The sequence below is a fragment of the Artemia franciscana genome, chromosome 14, assembly GCF_032884065.1.
Source record: "Artemia franciscana chromosome 14, ASM3288406v1, whole genome shotgun sequence".
NCBI lineage: Eukaryota > Metazoa > Arthropoda > Branchiopoda > Anostraca > Artemiidae > Artemia > Artemia franciscana.
Window position 1 is genome coordinate 13682761 of NC_088876.1, and position 23344 is coordinate 13706104.

At 34.8% G+C, this 23344-nt stretch overlaps 2 protein-coding genes across 3 annotated transcripts in view; one reads left to right on the forward strand and one right to left on the reverse strand.

The window, feature by feature from the left end:
* LOC136035349 (glycogen [starch] synthase-like) overlaps positions 1–4601 on the reverse strand; it is a 37632-nt gene extending 33031 nt beyond the window's left edge. The window contains exon 1 of one of the 2 annotated variants that reach the window (XM_065717095.1): positions 4480–4601. The gene's annotated coding sequence lies outside the window, so the exon portion shown is untranslated. The remainder of the gene's footprint in view (positions 1–4479) is intronic. The other variant, XM_065717096.1, reaches the window with a different exon arrangement.
* Positions 4602–10050: 5449 nt separating this feature from the next.
* Positions 10051–23344, forward strand: part of LOC136035351 (ras-related protein Rab-11A-like) — a 28358-nt gene continuing 15064 nt past the window's right edge. The window contains exons 1-2 of the mRNA XM_065717098.1: positions 10051–10211; positions 20684–20805. Of these exons, the coding sequence (XP_065573170.1) occupies positions 10172–10211; positions 20684–20805 (162 nt within the window). The 5' untranslated portion in view covers positions 10051–10171. The remainder of the gene's footprint in view (positions 10212–20683; positions 20806–23344) is intronic.

Below are 23344 nucleotides of genomic sequence, written 5' to 3' on the forward strand. Positions count from 1 at the left end.
GCATGCAAAGGTTGGCGTCACTTATCACTGTACCCTGGAGATAGAGACACAGATAAAGTGTATGTAATACATACATCCAAATAGAATAATTTTATTTCTATCACTGAACTTGACAAAAATCAAGAATACTTCATCAATGGTATAAATGTTTGCCTCATTGATAGCAACCACACAACATCAGATGAAGTACCCTTACAAAGATGCCAATTCATCTGAATGCCATTTAATGTCTGCCACATTTAGTGGCACTGGAATAGCTTAAGAGTTGTGACAAAGATACTGGCTTGTCATCTACTATAAGTATCATGATCTTTCTTTAAGCTGAATGGCTTTGCATCCTAATGCAAAGAGGTTTAATAATTATGTGTCACCTCATATTACCTTAAATCACATTTGCCAGCGAGATAAGGTGGTAGATCCTCCTCTAGGTTCTCCCTGGGGGTGAGTGGTGCAATTATGTTGGCTTAGCTTCCCCGTCCAGCCTCCACTCAGCCCTCCCCCAGTCCCTGTCAACTCCAGCCTTGAAGGAGTGGGGAGTCTCAGCTTGGATGAGAGACTCAGATAGGCTATTCCAGAGGGGGGCCACCCAAATGGAATATGAACTGGGAGTCAGAAATTTGGCTCCTCAGTTTCTTCTGCAAAGTCTATACCAACAGTTAAGTGATTATATTTCACATCTCCCTTGACATGAGACTTGCTTATACTTATTTTTTCTCACACATGGAACAAGTTCCATGGCACCATAAGGCCAACTATCTTTTCTGGCATACCTCAACTAGGTCCTTTGAGTAGTAATATTCTTGGGAGGATGCATTTCCTGCTGCTAGGGCTAGGTATACTAGCATCATTTATCCATTTGTCCTTTTTTCTTGACATCATACTCTGAACTTGATTAAGTTCTCTTCTAGTCTCATAGAGAAAAATTTTGGGCAAAAAATAAAACTGGCTCAAGAGTTTGTTGCCCACTGCATCAAAAATGCACTGCTTATCTTCTGCCATGTCTGCCTTTCACCTTAATTAGGATAAGTTTTGCACCATCAACAAAGCTTGTCTTTTTCCCAGTCAACTGACTAGACCTTTTCTTATTCCTTTGCCAAAAGGAGTACCTTTGCCAAAAGTACTGACAACAGCATTAGAAATAACCCACTCATCCTCAAACATTGTCATTTCAAAAATTTGTGTATTCTCAAACATTGTATTTTGAGAGAAATTTTTTCATGTTTTTCTTTGTCCTATTTCTACAGGAGCCTTTCATGTTGGTGTCCAGATGCTTCGATTATCCATTCATCTTATATTGCAAACTTACAACAGTCTGATGGTATCAAAGATTAATCAAAATATTACAAGTCATCAAATGCAACAGGCAATGAGTGCATGACCTTCCCTTTGACTGAGGTTGCCTGATTGGCCAATGGATATCAATGGTGAGTGGCAATCACACCCTTGACAAAGCTTCCCAATGCCTTGTGCAAGTTGCAAAGTCAGCCAGTTGATCTCCTGTTATGTTATGTTGATAGTAAACCTGGCCTTAATTCAATTATTTTAAACAAAATTGTAGAAGGGGGATGTTACACTTTCCCTTTTTGACACTGCCCCCCCCCCATTGAGGCTCTGAATCTGTGCCTGGGGTATATCCAGATAGCAATTATTATACTTGGTAAGAGCATTAAATGCTAAGTGAAATAAAATTGACATTTATCTTTCAGATAACAAAGTTCAAGCTTGGTGGTTGGCCGCTCAAAAAGGAAATAAAATTCTAAAAACCATTTTACAAAATTCTTAACACTTACTTAGCCTATATCAATTCTAAGAATGCATTACTTTAATTTACCTTCTCTCTGTAATGATCAATTAAACACCCAAAATTGAACATTATAGATGCGATGAGTTTCCCATAGATCATGTGACTTTTTTATTCAAACTTATTTAATGGCAAACAAGCAATGTCAACTGAATCAAACAATGCTAACATTCATGGAGAATATATAACTATGGTAAATATTTCACTGTTCATATTATTGACTAGAATAAAATGAACATACTACTTGGTGGATTTTTTATGCTTTTCCAAATATAATAAATGCTTTTGCAACAACTGAATTTTACTCCCACCCCTATATAAATACCAACTCACAATATATTTGTACATTAGGGGGGTGGGGGTAAAGTTTATTCCTGATGTAAATAAGAGGTAAGTTTAAACTTAAGGTAATATTCTAGTTTAGCTATTTTTCACTATCTTGGAAAGGGGTGCATTAGGAAACTAAAACTTTCAGTAATGAACCCAGGGCCAAAACATAGTCGGGAAAGGTATTGCCAAGCTTCCATGTTAACCCTCTTCTGATTTTTAAGTCTGAAAAATTTGCCTAGTTGACAAGTCTATACCTTTTCAAACTTTGACAAAACAACATTTTACCTTAATTTTCAGTTATCATTTTATTTTTCCCTGGTTTTAGTGCTGAAAATGTAATTTCTGTTGTTTGAGTAGAATTGTAAGCAATATCAATGACTTTTTTCCAAACTTAGGAGATGTATTTGTGGATCATTGAACCTCATAAATTGGGATTGGGCAAAGTTATGAAGCTGAAAAGAGTTTTTGGTAAATATATCAGAGTTTGTATATTTGACTTATCAATAAATAAGCATACCACTTCATACCTTTTTTTTGCTCTTTACAAATATGATAATTGCTTCTATTGCAAATTCAAATTTAGGTGCTTTTTGAGCTCTTAAAAATGACAAATTTTCAATTAAAGTACAAGTTATCAGTTGTTTTCAACAAAATAATACTACATAAAGAGTGATATGAGTATTTATAGTGGTACATGTCTTGGGGTAATTGTATGTTCATTTTTATGGTTTTGTTGGCATTTTAAATTATTCATCCCTATCCACTATCTAGTAATCATGCATAGCCTTAAGCTATATAAGAAACCAACCAAAAAATGATGGAATTCTTGCTTTACAATATGCAACAAGTATCAATGGGTCATATTCCCTTCTTTCCTATTGGGATGGTTTTTGGTAAATTTCTAGTTTAGTGACTTCTTGCTATCTCAGAAAAGGGTTAAGTTAGGAAAATGAAACTTTTGGGGATGAGTGTATAGGCTATAGTATATCCCAGGAAGGTATTTTAAAGGGTAAAACTGGTGCAAACAGTATTACTGGCTTTCATATAAAGTGAATATACCTCTTGATGCCTTTTTTAATGTTGTTTACAAATATAATAATCACTTCTACCGCAAACTCAAATTTAAGCACTTTTTGACCTCTTAAAAATGACCTATATATGGGGTCATTACAAATCTGTAATAGTTTAGAAACAAATTTGGGCTATATATTTACACATCAGGGGGGTGGGGGTAAAGCATAGCATACTAACCATTGCTGTATTTTTTTTGTGTTTGTGCTGTTGCACTGGTGATTTCTCTTCTCATTAAAATTCAATGTGCACAAACACACAAAAAAAAAAAAAAAAAAAAAAAAAAAAAACCCAGCAATGATTAGTTTACATATTTAATATATGCTATGCTTTACCCCCACCCCCCCCTGATGTGCAAATATATAGCCCAAATTTGTTTCTAAACTATTACAGATTTGTAATGATCCTATATTTTGGTCATTTTTAAGAGGTCAAGAGGTCAAAAAGTGCTTAAATCTGAATTTGTGGCAGAAGCAATTATTATATTTGTAAAGAGCGTAAAAAAGGGCATCAAGGGGTATATTCACTTTATATGAAAGCCAGTAATACTGTTTGCACCAGTTTTACCTTTCAAAGTACCCACCTCCACTCCTTCTCCCTCTACAGGGCCCTGAAATTCACCTACATGACAGGTAATAGGTGAAATATACCTACTGAAATTTTGACAAAACATTTTATCTTAATTTTCAGTTACCAGTTGCCTTTTCTCCACCTCTAGTTCTGAAAATGCAATTCCTGTTATTTGAGTAGAATTCTGAGCCATATTGATTTTTTTTAATTTAGGAGATGTATTTGCATATCTTTAAAACCTTATAAATTGGGATTGTACACAGTTGTGAAGCTGAAAACAATTTTGTTGTACTTCACTCAAGCAGAGGATCTATTTTGCAAGGTTTCACTTTTATAACACACATATTTTTAAAGGCCATCAAAGGTCAGGACCCTCTAGATGGGGAGAGAGTGGAGGTGGGTACTTCAAAATACCTTCCCAGGACATAATTTAGCCTGTAGACCCATCCCTGAAAGTCTCATCCTCCTAACCTAACGCCTTTCCAAGATAGCAAGCAGTCAGTAAACTAGAATTTTACATGGTTTTTGAATCAATTTTCATTTCTTTTAGTTTGCACAAACAGTAGCCTATAGCCTACGCTGAATAGCCTAGCCCTTGAGATTGCTCCAAGGTCAATTTCAATAATTTTTTGAAACATCTTAGAAATATTCTGAACGTCTACACTAAATACTTTGCATATAAGAATCACTCAAAATTTATTTCATACCTTTAACTTAAAAGTTCCCTATTTCTAATGGTAATTTTTATGGTTTTCCATCAAATAACCTTCACCAGTGTTTTTAATTACGATTCCAGGACGTCCGCTAATATGGCTCTGTTAAAACTTTAGTATGTTACTAAATAAATGCTGGTTTTATGACGAATAGGTTACCATTCGTCCCGGTAGACCCGGACATGTAACCCTTTACGAAGAGTCGCATGCGTTGTTCTGATTTCTTCCCCAAAAAAAGAAAAAAATAATGGTGGTGACTGAAAAACTAACCATGGCTGTTAGGTGCCAGCCCATATTATTTTCAAAGAAAATGAGTGACCACTGCAAAAAACACCTTGTGTTAAAGGCCTGGGAAACGGTCTCAGGGGAAGTTGGTGGTAGTGGTAAGCATGTCTACTAATTTTTGTAGGCAATGTTTATTTCAAATTTCTGAGGGTTGCTAGCAATCTACAACAAAACCCTGATTTTGGATGGCCTTGCTCAGACACAGGGTATATCTAGCATTTACTATACTCTTTGGTAGGCCTATGCCTAACAATAAGTTGGGTCCAGGACTTTCTTCCGATGGCAATCAAGATCAAAGGTCTTCACTAGATTCAAGGATTGAATTTTCTTTGACCTTTGAAATCTATTGATCATGTAAATTGGGGGATCACTAGATTTGTAACATAATGCATATCCCCTGATACACTAAATCTAACTCTAGAGAAAATAAAATTTAAATATCTCCAGACCTATTTAGACCATATCTAGTAGGCCAATTGAACTAATATTGGTAAAATTCTAGTTAATTGACTTCTTGCTATCTCAGAAAGGGTTTAGGTTAGGAAAATGAAACTTTCAGGGATGAATCTACAGACTAACGTTTGTCCCGGGAAGGTATTTTGAAGCAACTATCTCCACTCCTTCTTCCTCTAGAGGGCCTTGACCTTTGATGACCTTTAAAAATATGTGTGTAATAAAAGTGAAACCTTGCAAAATAGATCTTCTGCTTAATTGAAGTACAATAAAATTGTTTTCAGCTTCATATCTTTGCTCAATTCCATTTTATAAGGTTTTAAAGATATGCAAATACATTTCCTAAATTTTGAAAAAAAGAACATTGATATGGCTCAAAATTCTACTCGAAAACAGGAATTGCATTTTCAGAACTAAAGGCAGGGAAAAAGCAACTAGTAAACTGAGAATTAAGGTAGAATGTTGTTTTGTCAAAATTTCAATAGATATAGACCTGTTATATAGGCAAATTTCAGGACCCTTTAGAGAGAGAAGGAGCGGAGGTGGGTACTTTAAAATACCTTCCCGGGACATTCTTTAGCCTGTAGACCCATCCCTGAAAGTTTCATTTTCCTAACCTAAACCCTTTCCGAGATAGTAAGAAGTCAATTAACTAGAATTTTACCGAAAGTTCCCGTTGAAAAGGAAAGAGCCCAAAAGTGAGATTGAATTTGTCAGAGCTTGGAGGTTTGCCCCTTCGGTCTGTTTAAAGAAAACAGATTCATAATTGAAGCTTTGTTCATTTCAATCTTAGGGGTGACCTACATTTGTGACACTTCATTAAGTGGTTGTAAAGGGATACTTTTATTTATTTGTGTTGTTTGTTTTCTACATGATTGTTTTTTGTTTTTTTTAAATCTTTAAATTGGTACATATTTCTCACAAATTAATTAGTCATATCACAGTTCCATTTGCAAGTTTTGACCTACTTTGTAACCCCTGGTCTTAAAATTGCACATAAATTTACTGAAGCTAGGAAACATAGAACTCCTGTCTGTTTAAAATAAAATTGACGGACACAAGTAGGTTTTATACACTAAAGTCCTAGGGCCATGGCCCTTAAAACAAAACAATGAAGATTGTCCTAAATTTTTGAGCAATTGCCCTAAATTTTTAAACCTTGCAATACATTTACCAGCCATCTCTCATGACCTACACTCTTGTCTATACATCAACAACGCATTGAAAAGGAAGGACCACCTTACTGGCATTTCATCCTTTGTACTTATATTTAATGAGTTTAAAAGAAAGTTTTTATGGCTAAGTCAGAAGCCCAGTAAAGGACCAGGTGGTCCTCTAGCCAGGAAGTGCAATAGGAAGCTAGGGGCCAGTCATCCTATGCTTTTGCATGCCCTTCCTACTTACTGACCCCAGATTTCTCTAGGTAACCTTTTAAGGTTGGGCCAATTCTGGCTGAACTTACAGAGTCACATCACTGACCTTTGTCCCAAACCAAATAAACTGGTAATGCCAGGAATTAAACCTGTGCCCTTTAGATAAAGGATTCTCAACCTAGAGTACCAGCCACTTATGAAGGAACACAAATGTGACCAAAGAACAAAAAGTATTTAAAAAAAGAAAATACTGAAAAAAAACACCTCAAGTTATAGTTGCTGCAATTTTTCACTGCTGTCCCATAAACAATATGTATTTTATTTAGACAAATAAATTTTAAGACAGGTATCAACAAAACTCAATTAGGGATTGTATTTACTTAAGATACAATAAGCAATATGAATGCTAAGTTTTGTGATATTCTAGTCTTGAAATAATAAAAAAAGAAAATTATATGTTTTATTTGTTTTCCACCAGCTCATTTGAGCAAAATCATTTGTGACAGCAATATACCACGGTTGGCTTAGAATCTCTCTAAAATGCTTGAAACAGAAGGAATTTTTAAACAATTACACTGATCAGCAAGAAGAATGTTAACATAAGTCTCTAAACTTAGCACTTTTTAAGACAATTTTTTAGCAAAGTAAATGCAAAACGTTAATGGTGTCCTATGTCATCTGAATATTGCCATTAAGATGTGTCAGATGTATTTTGATATAAGATGCCTCAAAGACTTTTAGCTAAATCTATGAAATGAAGGGCAAGGCATTAATTTACATTTTATATATTATGTAATAAGAAAAACAATTCTATTTTTTCACAAAAGAAGAAGCTTGATGTAAGAAAATAAATGTATTTTTAAAAGAAAGCAAATGACATCAATGAAATAAATAAAACAAATTTTCATGGAGAGTAAATAATATCAGCCATATATTTAAACTATAATGAGGTGGCACAAAAGATTATTTCTAAATTTAGAAAAACCCAGTGTTACGGCTTAAAATTCTGCTCAATCAACATGAATTGTCTTTTCAGAACTAAAGCCAGAGTTAAAGAAACTGATAACCAAAAATTAAGGTACCCAGCCTGGGACATATTTTAACCTGTAGACACATCCCTGACAGTTTCATTTTCCTAACCTAACCTCTTTCAAAGATTTCCAAAAGTAGCTAAAGTAAAATTTTACCCCTTCTTTACCTTAAAATTCCAGTTAAAATAAATAAAGTTAATAAAAAAACAAAGTAAACGTAGAAGCAACAACTTGCCTGCTTTCTTCGATTACTCAGCAGATACACTGCAATAGCCTTCTTCTGGATTTGGCTTAACACTCTCATTGCTTCAGTTTTAAAATCTGATTTGAAAATCGTGTAGGAATTGACGTAGCAGTGGGAACTATGGAATAGAGCTTGTCGCAGCGACGCAAAAGTCTGCGTTTCATTGTGAACACTCCATCCGATTCTGTCGTACGTCTCTTCCGACAGACAAAAATCGTGTCGGGATTGACGCAGCAGTGGGAACTAAGGGTGACCGATTTGAGTTTCTGTCCCGGTGCAACCTTCAATTGCAACCTTCAAAACATGAAAAGTGCAGACCAGTAAAAAAGCGCGGAGCGGCGAGCCCTTCTGCCCTAACGCCACCCCACCACCGGTCACTTGTTCAGTATCACCTGCCAGTCATTCACATGGAATACTGCTTGCGGTTATGTAAAGTAATTTGAACGCAACCCTTTATCCTGATTAAAAAATTACGGCGAAAAAGTCAACTGCGCAAGCCAGAGCTACAGCAATAACAAAATCAAAAATATTGGCAATAAAGTATTTGCAGAAGACTAAGACTCCATCATTGTTTTTAAATTTTATTCTTTGATTAAGGATTATCACTATCTATCTTTCAAATTACTCAGTATGTCACAAAGCGACAAAGTATTTGGAATTTAGAGGATCACAAAGTGTCTTTTTCCCTAAAGTAATTTGCTTCAAAAGAAGACCTAACAATGACATGTACTAACAAAAGATTTAAACTGCTTGAATTTATGATAGTATAGAAAAAGCAACAACAGGTTTTTTTTCAAATTTTACATTCTAGAACTGAATGAAGAGTGCCTTAAATCATTTCTTTTTTTTAACACATATGAAAACTTTAGCTCAAACCAACTGTTATAAGTTATAAGTGTCTCTAAGAAGCAGTGACTTAAAATTGTACTCTTGAACTACTACAAGCTAGGCCATATTTTTCTTATTTTGTTTTATTGTTCTCTGTTCAACTTCGGTAGGAAAAGATGAAAAATAAATATGTTCACCCCAATGTATAAGCATTAAATTCGATACGTGAATAACTTATTAAAGGTAAAAAAAAATTGTACTTATTTAGTTTGAATAGAACCGATTTGGTGAAACTAAGAAAATTTCAAGTCAATGAATCTCAATTTTTATCATAATCCATTCCAGAAAATTCAATTGAATTTCGAAAAGAAGAGAGGAATAAAGTTAAATTTCGTGTAAAATTCAACCAAATCATCAACTTTTTTTCAAAGTTGCGGTAAGATTTTAGCTTTTGCTTCGATTTTGAATACATTTGACAACTAGATATTACTATGAAACTTTAAAGGCGAAATTCATTTAACAATTTTACTATTAAATTTTGGGTATTCACAACTGGATCTTGAAATTTGTATTGAAATTGGATTAGAAATGTTGTAGAGACTCTGTTTCTTTTTTTAGATTCGGTGTAATTTTAGACTTTTGGTCCAACTTTCACCGAATCTCAAAAGTTGGAGTTGCTGACCCCCTTCACATTACGTTCTCCTGTCTGTTGCAATGGATGTGGAAGCAGCTTTTGTTCTTCATGCGAAGCAGAACATAGAAGAAGTTCAGACTCAGATCTTTGCGGGAAAGAGAAAGAAAACAAAAAGCCAACTATTTATTGCAAATACCTCATACCATTTAAATTAGACTCAGATTGAATCCTTAACAGGGACAGGATTTGAGCAATGGATGCCACCATGCAAGCAACTAAAAGTCGATTCATCTCATTGAAAAGCAAAATATTCGAAATAAAAATTCTGGAGCCCTCGGATTTGTTAGTATTGTTGCTTGTGTCGCGTTTTTCTAGAATTTGCTGGTGCCATTATGTAGAGCGTTCCCTCAGATTTTTAATGGGCTTTAATTGGAGTCGAACAGTATGTCACTCAATTTTTTTAATAGATTTGAAACCCTCCACTAACAAGAAGAATTTGCGTCTGCCGGCGGGGCGCTGGAATTTCCCCTTTAAGAATCAGCTATTCGCTGCCGAGAAGAAAACCGGCAAGCGTCGGGGTCTAAGTAAAATTCATTTAGAATTGCAATTCGTATACATTTTTGAGTTTCTACGCATAACAGCAAGTTGGGTACCTGTTCTTCCTTCTAGCAAAATAAAAATTGTGGTTTAGTAAGTTTATATCAATTTGAAGGTTGAATTTAGTAAGTTTTGAAATTAATTTTAGTTCCGAAGAACACGGTAGTTTAGTGAAGAAAGGATTCGAAAGCAGTAAATTTACGCCTACAATCTGTCTTAATATCTATCTTGTTGCATCGTAATGGGATTGAAAGATGACGAATATGACTACCTATTTAAAGGTCTGTTTATGCGTCTATCATCTAATTAAAGCAGTTTTAAGTTATAAATTTGCTAATTGTCATGATATGACTAACTCTTGATTTATATTAGTGTGACTTGTTTCAGGTCAAAATTGAGAGCCTTGAAGGATCTTAGGTCAATCAATACCCTAGGTAATCCCTAAGAATCTAGCCCATATTAGCAGCGTCTAATTAACTTGAGTTAATTAAACTGTAGGCCTAAGTCTAATGTAATCTTGAGTTTATAGCTAGGTTTATGTAATGCTTAGGTTTGGTAGGTTAACATACTAAATTCCTTATACGTCATAGGGACAAGGTGAACACACCACTTAAGTCTCTTATTATGCACTTTCCATAAATAGCATACTAGGCCTAATCAATTCACTTGCAAGTGTGATATGCTCCATATCCTGGTAAATTCTAGTTTAATGACTTCTTGCCATCTCAGAAAGGTGTTAGGCCAGGAAAGTAGGCTAGGGTTAGGCAAGGCTAAGGGAGTTTTTTCACTGTTAAAAAAGTTTGGAAGAATAGAAAGATAAGTCTGCAAACCAAGATTAAAATATTGGAAGCTACAGTGGTCACAGTGGTCAAATATGTCCCTGAAGCATGGGCGCTTCTAAAAGCAGATGAAAATTTACTAGATGTTTTCCAGAGAAATTGCCTACAGATTGTTCTGGGTACCTGTGTGACTGACCATATTTCAAACAGTAGGCTGTACAAAAAATGTGGTTCAATCCTGCTTTCTAGGGCTATAATGAAAATAAGGTTGAGATGGCTAGTCCATGTTCTACAGATGAAGGATGACAGATTACCTAAGATTATCCTTTTTGGCCAACCATCTAGGGCTGCATGGAAAGCAGGTCATCCTTGTCTTGGTTGGGAGGATGTCATAAATAAATATTTAAATGAAATGGGAACTTCCTGGGAGGGTGTAAAGAGGGAGGGTTTAAATAGATTAGGTTAGAGGATGAGCATGCATGGCTGTGTTGGCCTAGGCAACTTGGTGCTGCAGTGAGTTATCAGTAGTAGTAGTAGTTATACTGTTTGCTATAAATTTCCCCCTGACCCTTGATGACCTTTAAAATTATGTATTTTATGAAAGTAAAACCTTACAAAATAGATCTTCTGCTTGAATGAAGTTCAACAAAATTGTTTTCAGCTTCACAACTTTGCTCAATCCAAATTTAAAAGGTTTTAAAGATATACAAATACATTTAATAAATTTTGGAAAAAAAAAACATTGATATGGCTCAGAATTCTACTTAAATAACAGAAATTACATTTTCAGAACTAAAGGCAGAGAAAAAGCACCTGGTGACTTAAAATTATGGTAAAATTTTGTTTTGTCAAAATTTCAATAGGTATGTTGTTGTGTCTAAATAGACCTGTCATGTATCCTAGAAAAATATAATTGTCTCTCTTTCAGTCTTTGACAAATGTCAAATCTTCATTTCAAAATCCATGTTTAGACACTATCTTCTATCACTATACATAGCAAACTAAATTGAGTTTTGTCTTTATGGCTATGAAACCAGATTTTCTCATAAAATGTACCTGCATTGTAGTTTGCTTCACAAAAGAGCCTAACTTCACTTATTGAGTGTGTTCTGAATAATACACAAGTACCAGGACCCATTTCTGGAAATACTAATTATTCTATTTATATGTATATATATATATATATATATATATATATATATATATATATATATATATATATATATATACATGTATATATATATATATATATATATATATATATATTTATATGTATCCTTTTAGTGTTCCAGTTTTATTCACATGTTAACAGAAAGCTGACTTTCTTCTGATTCTAAAGACATAACTTTTATTGCTTCATATTTATTCTATAAATCACAAATATTAAATATAATTTTTCTTTTCCATTGCTTGTGAAAACAGAGACCAAATTTTTAATTTGTGCTGACAAATTATTGGTGAAAATTTGTCCAAGAAGACAGGGTTCTTGTTACTGCCCTCATATTGCATCATGCTTTAATAAAATAAGGGCAGTTAAAAAACCAATTGCTGTGTTTCCAGAATGCCAAAGAAAAGTGGTCTCTCCCAATATAACAATCACTTTTTTTCACACATTCAAATTTAAGCCTTTTTTGAACCCTTGAAAATGATAATTTCTTTCTATGGTTTCTAGTTATAAAAAGGGTCAACACATTGGTTTCAAACTTACTATTTCATTATAAAATGATTTTGTTTGAGTTATGTAATCCATAGGCATTGATTTGTCACAATTAAGTCAAGTAAAAGTTCAAAACAGTTTCTCCATTTTTCCATTGACTGTTTCTTTTGTTGGTTTTGATGTTTTTCAACATATAGGTGAAACAGCAATTTTTAAGCACTTCACAGAATTAGAGGAAAACATGGCAGAATCGTTTTAATTTTTTTTATTCAACTTAATCTAGGTAAATCATTGTTTATGAATTATAAAATTTTTACAAAATGGATTTGTAATGAAATAGTAAGTTTGAAACAAATGTTTTAACCCATTTTTATATCTAAAAACTAGGCTATAGAAAGAAATTATTGTTTTCAATGGTCCTAAAAGGGCTTAAATTGAATTTGCACAAAAAGCAAGACTGCTCAAGACATATTAAGTTCTCAGTAAAGTAACAATGACACAGTAGGATTTAGACTTTAACAGCTAGGGAAGGAGATAGCAGCCAAACTTATTGGTGATGACAAAACTTTATACAAACTTTGTAGTGATTTTTACATTCCATTTAACTTATACTTTATTTAATACCTATTGTATGTTTGCTATGCTTGTTAATTTAATTTCTGTTTGTTTTGGGTTTCATTTATTCTTTTATAATAATTTTTGGTTGTTTTGAGTTTGAATTATTATAGATTTATATTTCTGCTGATCTGAAGTTTAATATGGCCTTTCTTTTCTTTGAAAAACTGCTTTTTTTGGAAAGCTTTTTTCATGGTGTTTTTAAACCTTGATAGGACAGGTAGATATTTCTAAAGCTCAACAAATGACTTGCAAGGCCTATTACTAAATATGGTAGCATGATATGGGGACCACAGTACAAAACTGATTCTTTGAAAATAGATAACCTTCAATAGCATGTTATAATTCTTCTTTCATGATTTAAAGAGATGAGCTACACAGATAGACTACTAAAAATGTACCCACCCTCTCTAAATTACATATTCAGATAAAGGGAACAAATATATAAAGCAATAAATAAATTGGAAAAACTCCTTTGAAATGTATTTTTGGCATGCAAAGATTCAAACCACAAGAGGCCACCCCTAAAAAATTCCATTAGGCTATTTATCTCCTCATGAAATCAAAATCAATGGTTAGCAACTCTTTTCTAATCTTAATTCCCCAATTTCCATGAAGGAGTGTGCTTATATATAAGAGATGGACTAAGGTTTTGTCTCATTCAATTTAATTCTCTGACTATTGATATAATTGAGTCTGTGTGGATAAAAATATGCAATCAAACAATCTTAATTGTAGTGGGTGTTGTTTATAGAAGCCCCTGTGCTCCTTGTGTTTTGGACTCTGAATCTAATTTGGCTACCATGTTATCTCACGTAATGTCCAATTTAGCCAGCTATGATCTTGTCCTTTGGGGTTACTTACCTTGCTGAATGAAATCCAATGGATTGATGGATCAGGTTTGATCTGTCAAACAATCTTGCAACAAATTTGTTTCAGGGAAGTTCATGTCTCCAGCTCTCTTGATCTGGTTATTCTCAGTAACCCTGACCTTCTCATTAAGGACATAACAACCACACCTGTTGGTAATAGTGATTAGGAAGTAATTTTTTGGGAATTATATCTGCCTACCAAACAACCTTCTTCTAAGCAACAAAAATATATAAGCTGAGAGTTGGTCAGATGTAAAAATGGAAATTCTGAATATTGAAAAGTCATGCACCAGAATTTTTCAGCCAAAAACAGTTTAGCTTTTTTTAACTACTAAAGTAAGCAAGCTAATCAACAGAAAACACAAAGCATGGAATTGCTATGGAAAAAATAAGACCATATAAAATTATCATGTCTTCACATCTGTTCATAATCCACCAAACAACCAAATAAAGGAGTTGAAGAGTATGTTTGAGGAAAAACTGGCTGACTAAGTTAAGGATAACCCTAAATCTTTCTTGTGCTATGCCACTCAAAAATGTAGCAGCAGACACACAGTTCCTGCTATCCTACATAATAGTAAATCAGTTGCTGATCCTGAGCTGAAAGTTGAAATTTTTAACCAATATTTCTTTTCTGTTTTTTTTCCTCCAATTTGTGTTGTTTATCCTATGTCTCCTTTATATAATGTATCAAATAAGAGGGAACCAGTTTTGATTACTGATATATTGGTTCTAAAGGAACTTAAATTTCTCAAACTGAATAAATCTGCAGGTCCAGACATCATTGACCCACATATCCTACATGAATGTTGCACAGTTTTGTATTGACCTCTTTCCCTGCTGTTCAAGTTATCATTAAATCTTTCCTGACTACCCCAGGATTAGAAAACTGCACATATCATTCCTATATTTAAAGAAGGTAGAAACAGCCTTGTTGAAAATTATCAACCCATTAGCATGAACTCAGCAGTTGTCAAGGTTCTTGAAAGAATTATCAAATTCTGCAGTTGTCAAACACCTTGAAACAAATAATGTTTTACCAGTTCACAACATGGCTTTTGTTGAGGAAGATCTGTTGACACCAATCTCTTTGAATGGTATGATCACATCACCAAGTTGCTTGATATTGGGAGGGCTGTTGACATGATTCTGGTTGACTTTTTTAAAGCTTTTGACAAAGTGTGTCACAAGTAACTTGCAATAAAATTATGTCAAGCTTGAAGAGAAGTCTGTGCTCTGGATTGTTGATTTTTTTTTTTTTTTCATTTGCAATATCAATGTGTTCAGTTATTTGATGACTCTGGTAATTAGATAAGATAAGATAATATTTATTTTCAAAAGACTATCACAAGCTCTATAGAGCTGAATTTGCTTTATATGTCAGTAAAAGCTAAGAAAAAAAAATTCAAAACAGTACATTAAGTCAAACACTTAAAATTAAAAGGAATTAAAAAAGAAAAATCATCAAAGATAAAGGGCAAATCAGTAAGCTTAACAATTAAATTACAAAAACATTGCAGTAAATCAAAAAAGAATAAAACGGCCATAGAGGAAAATGGGAATTTGGCAAGTACATAATCATGAATTGTTATTAAGCATTCCAGAATAAAGGGTATAAAACTTTTACGAAACCTTTCTGTAACAGCATGGATTGGAGAGTAAGTTGGGATTGCTAAGGAGGCTGACCGGGGGAGTCGGAGTCTAATGGGATTGTGAAAATCAGGGAGTAAGTCCTCAGTACAGGGATTGGAAATGACTGATTTAGCGAAAAGCAGGCAAATTTTTTCCCTCCTTTCTTTTAAGGTGGCAATGTGTGCAGCTTTAAGGAGGAAGGAGTATGGAATTTTGCCTTCTTTGTAAATGATCCTGAGAGAACGCTTTTGGACCAACTCGATTTTGTCACTAAGTTTATTTGAAAGTTGCGAATGCCAGACCGGACATGCATATTCCAATAATGGCCTGATAAAGGATAAGTAAACATGGAGGGAATGTATCTTAGGACAATTAAATTTGTTTGGCAGCTTAAAAATGGATAGTGAAACATTTGCTTGTTTAACAATGTTGGAAACATGTGTGTCCCATTTAAGATCATTAGAAATTGTGACACCAAGAAGCTTAACATGTTTCACTAGCATATTGCTTTGGATCGGGTCACAAAAAGCAAGAGTAGATTTCAAGAAGTTGATCGTCATTATCTGTGATTTAGTGGGATTTACTGTCATATTTAGATTCTTAGATTCATCCGAACATTGGGTTAGGATTTCAACGGTGTCATTTTTAATATTCCTATGACATACTTCAAGGATCAACAAGTCATCCACATATTTCCATCTTTGGGGGAATTCCTTGCCAATTTCGTTAATCATGACAAGAAATAATAGTGGTCCCAATAAGGTTCTTTGAGGTATTCCACAGTACCTAGGGAGGGGGTTAGAGAAGGTATTTTTGTATTTTACAACTTGTGATCTGTCTGAAAGGAATGATATAACAATATTTACTAAAATTGGGTCAATTTCAAAGTTATCATGTAGTAAACGAATTAGGATAGTGTGGTCAACTAAGTCAAACGCTTTTCGGAAATCAACTAAAACCAGGTTTAGCCAAACATTTGGTTTCTCTAGTTCACTTAGGATCGTGTGAATCAAGTGTACAAGGTAATGGGTGGTGGAGGTTTTTCTTAAATTACCAAACTGTCGGATGTCAATGCGTAGTTTAATTTTAAGCCAGTCACAAAGGAACCCTTTGTAGAGCTTAGAAAAAACTGGAGTGAGTGTAATAGGACGCATGTTGGTTATAGTCAGACTGGAAGATTTCTTTGGGATGGGTGTTATAAAACCTAGTTTCCAGCAACTTGGGAATTTACCAGATTTTGTAATTTGGTTAAAAATATCAGATAAAGGTCCGGCAGTTGTGTCTGAAAAGGCTTTAATCAAGTCGATTGGGATGTCTAATGGGCAAGTACTTGATTTTTTGAGCTTTCGGATTTATTTATAACATCAGAGGGAGAAATTAAATTTGGGGGAAAGAGGTGGAGGGAGGAATAGTTTCACCTGAGCCAGCAAAAGGGGGAGACTTTGTACTATGGACGCAAGATGCAGGTTCAAATCGTTGACTATCTTGTAAGGGGGCTCAGGGAGATGAAAATTAACTTCAACAGGGTGTTTTCCGCAAATCTCTTTAATTTTCCTGTACCATTGTTTGGGTTTGTTAGAATACAAATCCTTAACCTTACTATTGTAATACTCAGAAGCTGCCTTTCTCAATTTTCTCTTCAGGAACTTTCTTAGATCATTAGCTTGTGTGATATGTTCTTGCTTGAACAAATTGATTTTTTTTCCTTATTAGTTTTTTAAAAGTCGCAGTAATGTAATGTTATCGGTAGAGCATATTTTAATTTTTTTCACCGGAAAATGGGCTTCATAATTACTCCTCAATAAATTTTGGAGGGACAAAGCCTTGAAGTCGACATCATTTGTTTGGTACACAGGGGACCAATTTTCACTAGTGATCCAAGAGCCAAAATTGTAGAGTCCTGAGTCAATTAGAGGTCTAAAGACGGTTTCAGTAATAGTAAAGGCATGTTTAGCTGTAGCTAGTAGAGATAGGAGGAGGCTAAAGTGGTAACTACCTCCAGGAGGGGGAAGAATGGTGATGGGTCTGTAGAAATTTGACATATTGGTGCATATTAAATCAAGAGTAGAATTGCCTTTGGTAGTAGGGACTTTTACAATTTGTTTTAGACTAAAAAGTATTACATGTAGACTCAAGTTTTAATTCATTTGCATCACCTAAGAGGAAAATTCCAGCATTTGGGTATTTAGATAGTACATAGTCAGCACTGCCATGCAATTTTTCAATAAAATTATTTTTTCAGCTGCTCTCTGCCCAGGAGAGTAGTAAAAACAACACAGGACAATCAAATTGAAAGGACGTGGTAAGACCTTAGGTCGAACACAAACCCACAAAATTTCATCAAAGGGAGTAAGACAAGGAACTAATATTTCTGAAGGATAAAAATCATTACGGACAAAGAAAAGAATTCCACCCCCTTTCTTACCCAGAGGGTGGGTTTCGGGTCTGAGTTTAATAAACTGGGTGAAATTATTCATTTTTAACATGTGTGTGTTTTGAGCATGTACTTCAGTAATAGCAATTATGTCTGATCTATATATTTTAGAAAAGGAGTCTTAATTAATTAAGTTTTTCAAAATTAAGACTTTCAGCGTTGCTTAACAAAAGTGTGGGAAATTTAAAGCGACATGCAAAGGTACCATTTTTACATTTAACTTTATTTAAATTACAAATGGGTACAGGGGGTGTGGTGCGATTCTTAGCGGGGGCCAGATTAATGTAGTCAGAACAAGGGACTGAGGGAGCACATTTGACTTTTATGGGATGACTATTAGAGTCAACATCGATAGATGAATTATTAGAGTAAGAGAAGGATTTGTCTTGGGGATTTGGGGGTGGGGGGACGGGCAATGATATGGATGAAGCACGAGGAGAACAATTAGGATTCATAACAAGACAATTATTGAATGCAAAAAGTCTCAGACCTGGGTCACTTTGGCAGGGTAGGCATGAGGGATAAAACGAATGGGCTTGGGGTGGGGTTTCGTAAGGTGCTGGGAAAGGGGGGCTGGTTGGGAATAGTGATTCATGTCCGTCAAGAAATTGCTGGTTTGTGGCAGAGTAGGGAGGGTATAGGGCAGCATACTGTGAGGGGGGAGGAAATAGGACTTCTGTATGCGGGGAGGGGGAGGAGGTAGCAAAGGGTAAGGGAGGAGAGTTCGTGATCGGGAAGGGTTTGTCAATTTTTGAGCTGTGCCTGATGAACTTTGATGAGAAATTTTTGCTTGAGTGCGGTGCACTAAAAAAGGACGGCGGAAGGGAGATGAGTGGCTCTTACAATTTTTATCTTTGGACAGGGACACTGGAACAGGGCCCCAGGGAGAAGAATTAACATCATCTACTTTTGGTGCATGGGCAAAACTACAATATTTGTTATTACAAGCTAAAACTGGACAAAGCTTGGGGGGTGTAGGGACAGTGTCCGTTTCAACTGATTTATCACTGCTACAGTCAATTGTTTGGCAAGATGCATTTGTTTTCCCTTCAGAACAGCCCCGGCGCTGGGGAGGGACAAGGGAAATTGTAGGATCACACAAACTAGTGCCAGCCTTGTTAGAAACGGTTGGTTCTTCAGTCAATAGAGGAAACTGGCTGAGCGGAGTGTCTTGAAAATGTTTAGGGCTGCTGAGATCACTTAGAATGCTAAGAATCCTTCTTCTTTCAACAGGGGTACGGGGTGTCCGAGAAGTTCCGGATGGGGGGATAGAAAGCACTGGAGAAGAAGTACAATTTACCTTAGACTTAGTAGAGCAATCTAGGCACATCCAGGAGTTATTCCAACTAGTGATTTCTATCCTAGCACACTTTTCAGTCCCTGCATGGAACCAAGAACTGTAATTAACACATTTGACTGCATTCGTAGTAACCCGTAATCTGCATTCAGGACAAAATTGTTTTGATTTCGTCATTTAGTCTTGCAACACAGGTTTAAGCCTTACTTAATGGAAAGGTCTTAATATGTCTTAACAGGTCAGAGACTGAAGAATTCATGTTCTGAGTGGTTCCTCGGGGAAGTGTTTTGGGTCATATACTATTTAATATCTTCATCAATGATGCTCCTTCCATTATCAGCAGTAAATCAACTCTTTATTCAGACAACCTGAAGCTTCTTGGACCAGCTTTGTCTTGTGAAGATCATGCCCTGCTACTAATAATCTTCAACTGCTGGGTCAGTTGGCTGAGGCCTGACTTCTTGAATTCTAAGTTAGCAAATGCTATATCATTCATTTTGGCAAACTGAATCTTTGCTGCTCATATTTTTTCTTAGGCCACCCACTCTCCTCTGTAACTAATGAGCAGGATCTTAGTGTCACTATTGCTGATGAATTAAAATTCAGCACTCATGCTAAGAGGTCTACTGCTTGGACTAGTTCAACCTTGGGATTTATTAAGTGTACTATTTTCACTCATTCCTCTAAAGCCATCAGTCTTCTACATAAGTGACTTGTTCATCCTAAGCTTGAAGTTGGAATGTCTTTTGCCTCCCCATATTTTAAAAAAGACATAAGAGTTCTTAAAGATGTGCAGAGACATGCCAGATGTACAGCTTTGATATGCTGTAAGACTATCAAAGCTGAATCTCCCTGCACTTGTCTATAGGAGAAATAAAGGGGATGCCATTTTATTGAGGGATAATTTTCCCCTGGCATTATTCTCTACTACTTGTACCAACTCAAGAACTAGAGGTCATCACCTGAAGCTTGTCATGTAGTTTACAATATCTGTGTCTATGCTCATTCTTTTCTACATGCATTGTCAACAGTTGGGACAAATTATCTAATTGAAACAGTTACTGCTGAATCCATTGATGCTTTCAAATGAAGGCTAGATGCTGAGTGGTTCTCCTGACAGTGTAAACTCAATTGGGATGCTACTGAACTTGGAAGAGCACCTGGTAACTACTGAACTTTGTGTACAACTAAAGTCATCATTCTAGTGCTATACAAGGAGAAATCCTTAGATTGCTCCTAGCTGCAATTTAAGGTAATAGTATTACAACATTAAACTAAGCCAGCAGTTGTATCTGTTTTTAGTTAATTCTTCAATAGCTTTTCTATTGAGTAGTTTTAAATATAATTTGTTCTTAGCACACAATAATCAAGACTGGTTTTTGTAGTTGAAGGTAGATTATTGCAATATATTAGCCCTTTTACAGCTCATGCTTTTTCTAATAGATGATCATATTCATGTTATTTTAGTTGTACTGATTGGAGATTCTGGAGTTGGGAAAAGTAATTTATTATCAAGATTCACTAGAAATGAATTTAATTTGGAATCAAAATCAACCATTGGAGTGGAATTTGCAACTAGGAGCATACAGGTATGCTTTAGTTTTATCATAAATGGGATTTAAGCAAACATTGCAGTTTTCCCAACATTTTAGGTGTTTTTCCTTAAAAAAAAAGGTTTCAGATTTTTAAGAAAGTTCCCAAATATGCTACTTTTCTCTTCTCATTGAAAAATTCGACCATGATAGTTGATTAAGTGAAAATTCTGAGCAACATATTATTTTTTTAATGGCCACTTGAAAATTTCTGTCTGAAACAGTGTCTGAAAGATCAACTGAGGTTTAGGAATTAATGGCACAGCTTATGAGTGGAAGATACTTTGCTTAGAACAGCAAATAGTTTAGTCTGTTTAAAATTAGGATGTGAGTTGTAATGTAACTTATTATCTATTTTTTTAAGCTGTAACTTTCATAAAAATATAAAATCACAGGACATGATCCTTATTGCTTATACCATATTTCTTCAAGCTTTTAGGAATTTCTGATGAAAGAAATTAGAGTTGTTTCTGATGAAATTTGTTTTGCAGAAATGTATTCACTCGGTAAGAAAAATAAAATAGAATGTTCAAATGTAAACAAAGACTAAAAACAGCATTTTAAGCATAATTATTGCTTTTCAATGTATCTCTATAATCTTTAACTGAGGGATAAATGAGTCTGATAGAATAGACACATCAGTTATTGATCTAAGCAAGGAAATCAACAGACTCTGCATTGTAAATTGATATTTCCTCTCTTTAAACTATATATATATATATATATATATATATATATATATATATATATATATATATATATATATATATATATATATATATATATATATATATATTTAATTTTAAGATTGTATATATAATTTTGACATATTCAATGTTTTTATCTATATATGGTGTTTTATTTGTGGGAAAATCAGTTGATGAAATCCAGATACTTTATATATAATTTGGATTAGGTTGTCCTCTGAAAATTGAATTTAAATACTAGGATGTACAACAGAAATTGTTAGTGGCTGACAGAAAATTAATGGGAAAAATTTGAAAGGTCTGAAGGTGAAATGAAACTCTTTAAAAGATCCCAGGTGCCATTTATTGAAGAAGAAGATGGCTTTCAGCTACAAATATTGTTACTAAGATAGCCTATGAAAAGTTTTAGTACTAATTGGAAGAGCTTCAACTAGTTAAAGAAGCAAATTATTTTGATTTTCATTTTCTATATAATCATTCTGGAAAAAAATCATTACAGCTGCTCTTGTAGTTCTTTGCACAAAAAAAAACAGCTTAAATGAGCCGTGCTCCTCCTCCATTTCAATCTATTCAACGCCTCCCTCTTTACACCCTCCCAGGAAGTTCCCATTTCCTTTAAATCTCTCTTAATGACATCCTCCCACCTCAGACAAGGACAACCTGCTTTCCATTTAGCCCTAGATGGTTGGCTGAAAAGGACAATCTTCCATCCTTCATCTGAAGAATGTGCCCTAGCCATCTTAACCTTTCTTTCATTATAGCCCTAGAAAGCGGTATTGAATCAAATTTTTTGTGCAGCCTACTGTTTGAAATATGGCCAGGTAGCCAGGTACCCAGAAAATTATGTAGGGAATTTCTCTGGAAACATATAGTAAATCTTCATCAGCTTTTCAGAGCGCCCGTTCTTCAGAGCCATACTTGACCACTGTCATTGCTGTACCTTCCAAAATTCTAGTCTTGGTTTGCAGACATATCTTCCTATTCTTCCAAACTTTTATTAACTGTGAAAAAACTTGAGCCTTGGCTATTCTACTTTTAACATCTTCACTACTCCCACAGTCCTTACTAATACCAAGGTAAGTGAAGTTGCCCGTTATGTAAGTGTATGTGAATTGCCCAATATGGGGAGAAATGTGATGGATGGATCTCCATGGGCACGGTCTTTTTGACCTCAATTGCTTTGAATGGATACACAGCCTTCAAAAGATAATATCTAATCCGGTTATAAAAGAAGATTCAACATTTGACAGCATTCTACATTTCCCTGGACATATCCTAACTAGTCATATATAAGGAATCAGGTCACCTGGCCATGAAATCTTTGTAAGCCTTACCCGATTAAAAGAAAAGAAAAACATAAAGAAAATATAGGATGACAGCCGTTTCTCCTACTGCATTCCTTGTATCTGCTGAGGATTTACTTGTATAATTGATAATTTTATTTTCTGTGAAGGAAGGTTACCATGTGAAACTAATTAGGTTACTACATTTTGCTATGAAATGCCTTAAACCTGTTCTATACATGTCACTCCAAAATCATTTGTAGTAGATTTAAAACTGTCACTACTAAAAACACACCACATCACCAAACCGCCTAAGGCCAACACAGTTATGCACACTCCTTCATTCCAATCTGTTCAAAACCTCCCTCTTTACATCCTCCCAGGAAGTTCCCATTCCCTTTAAATTTCCCATTCCATTTAATTCCCTTTAAATTAAACTTGCGACACTCCCATCCCAAACGAGGACGATCAGCTTTTATCTTGCCTTAGACGATTGGGCGAGAGGACAATCTTCGGTAGTCTGTCATCCTTCATCTACAGAATGTG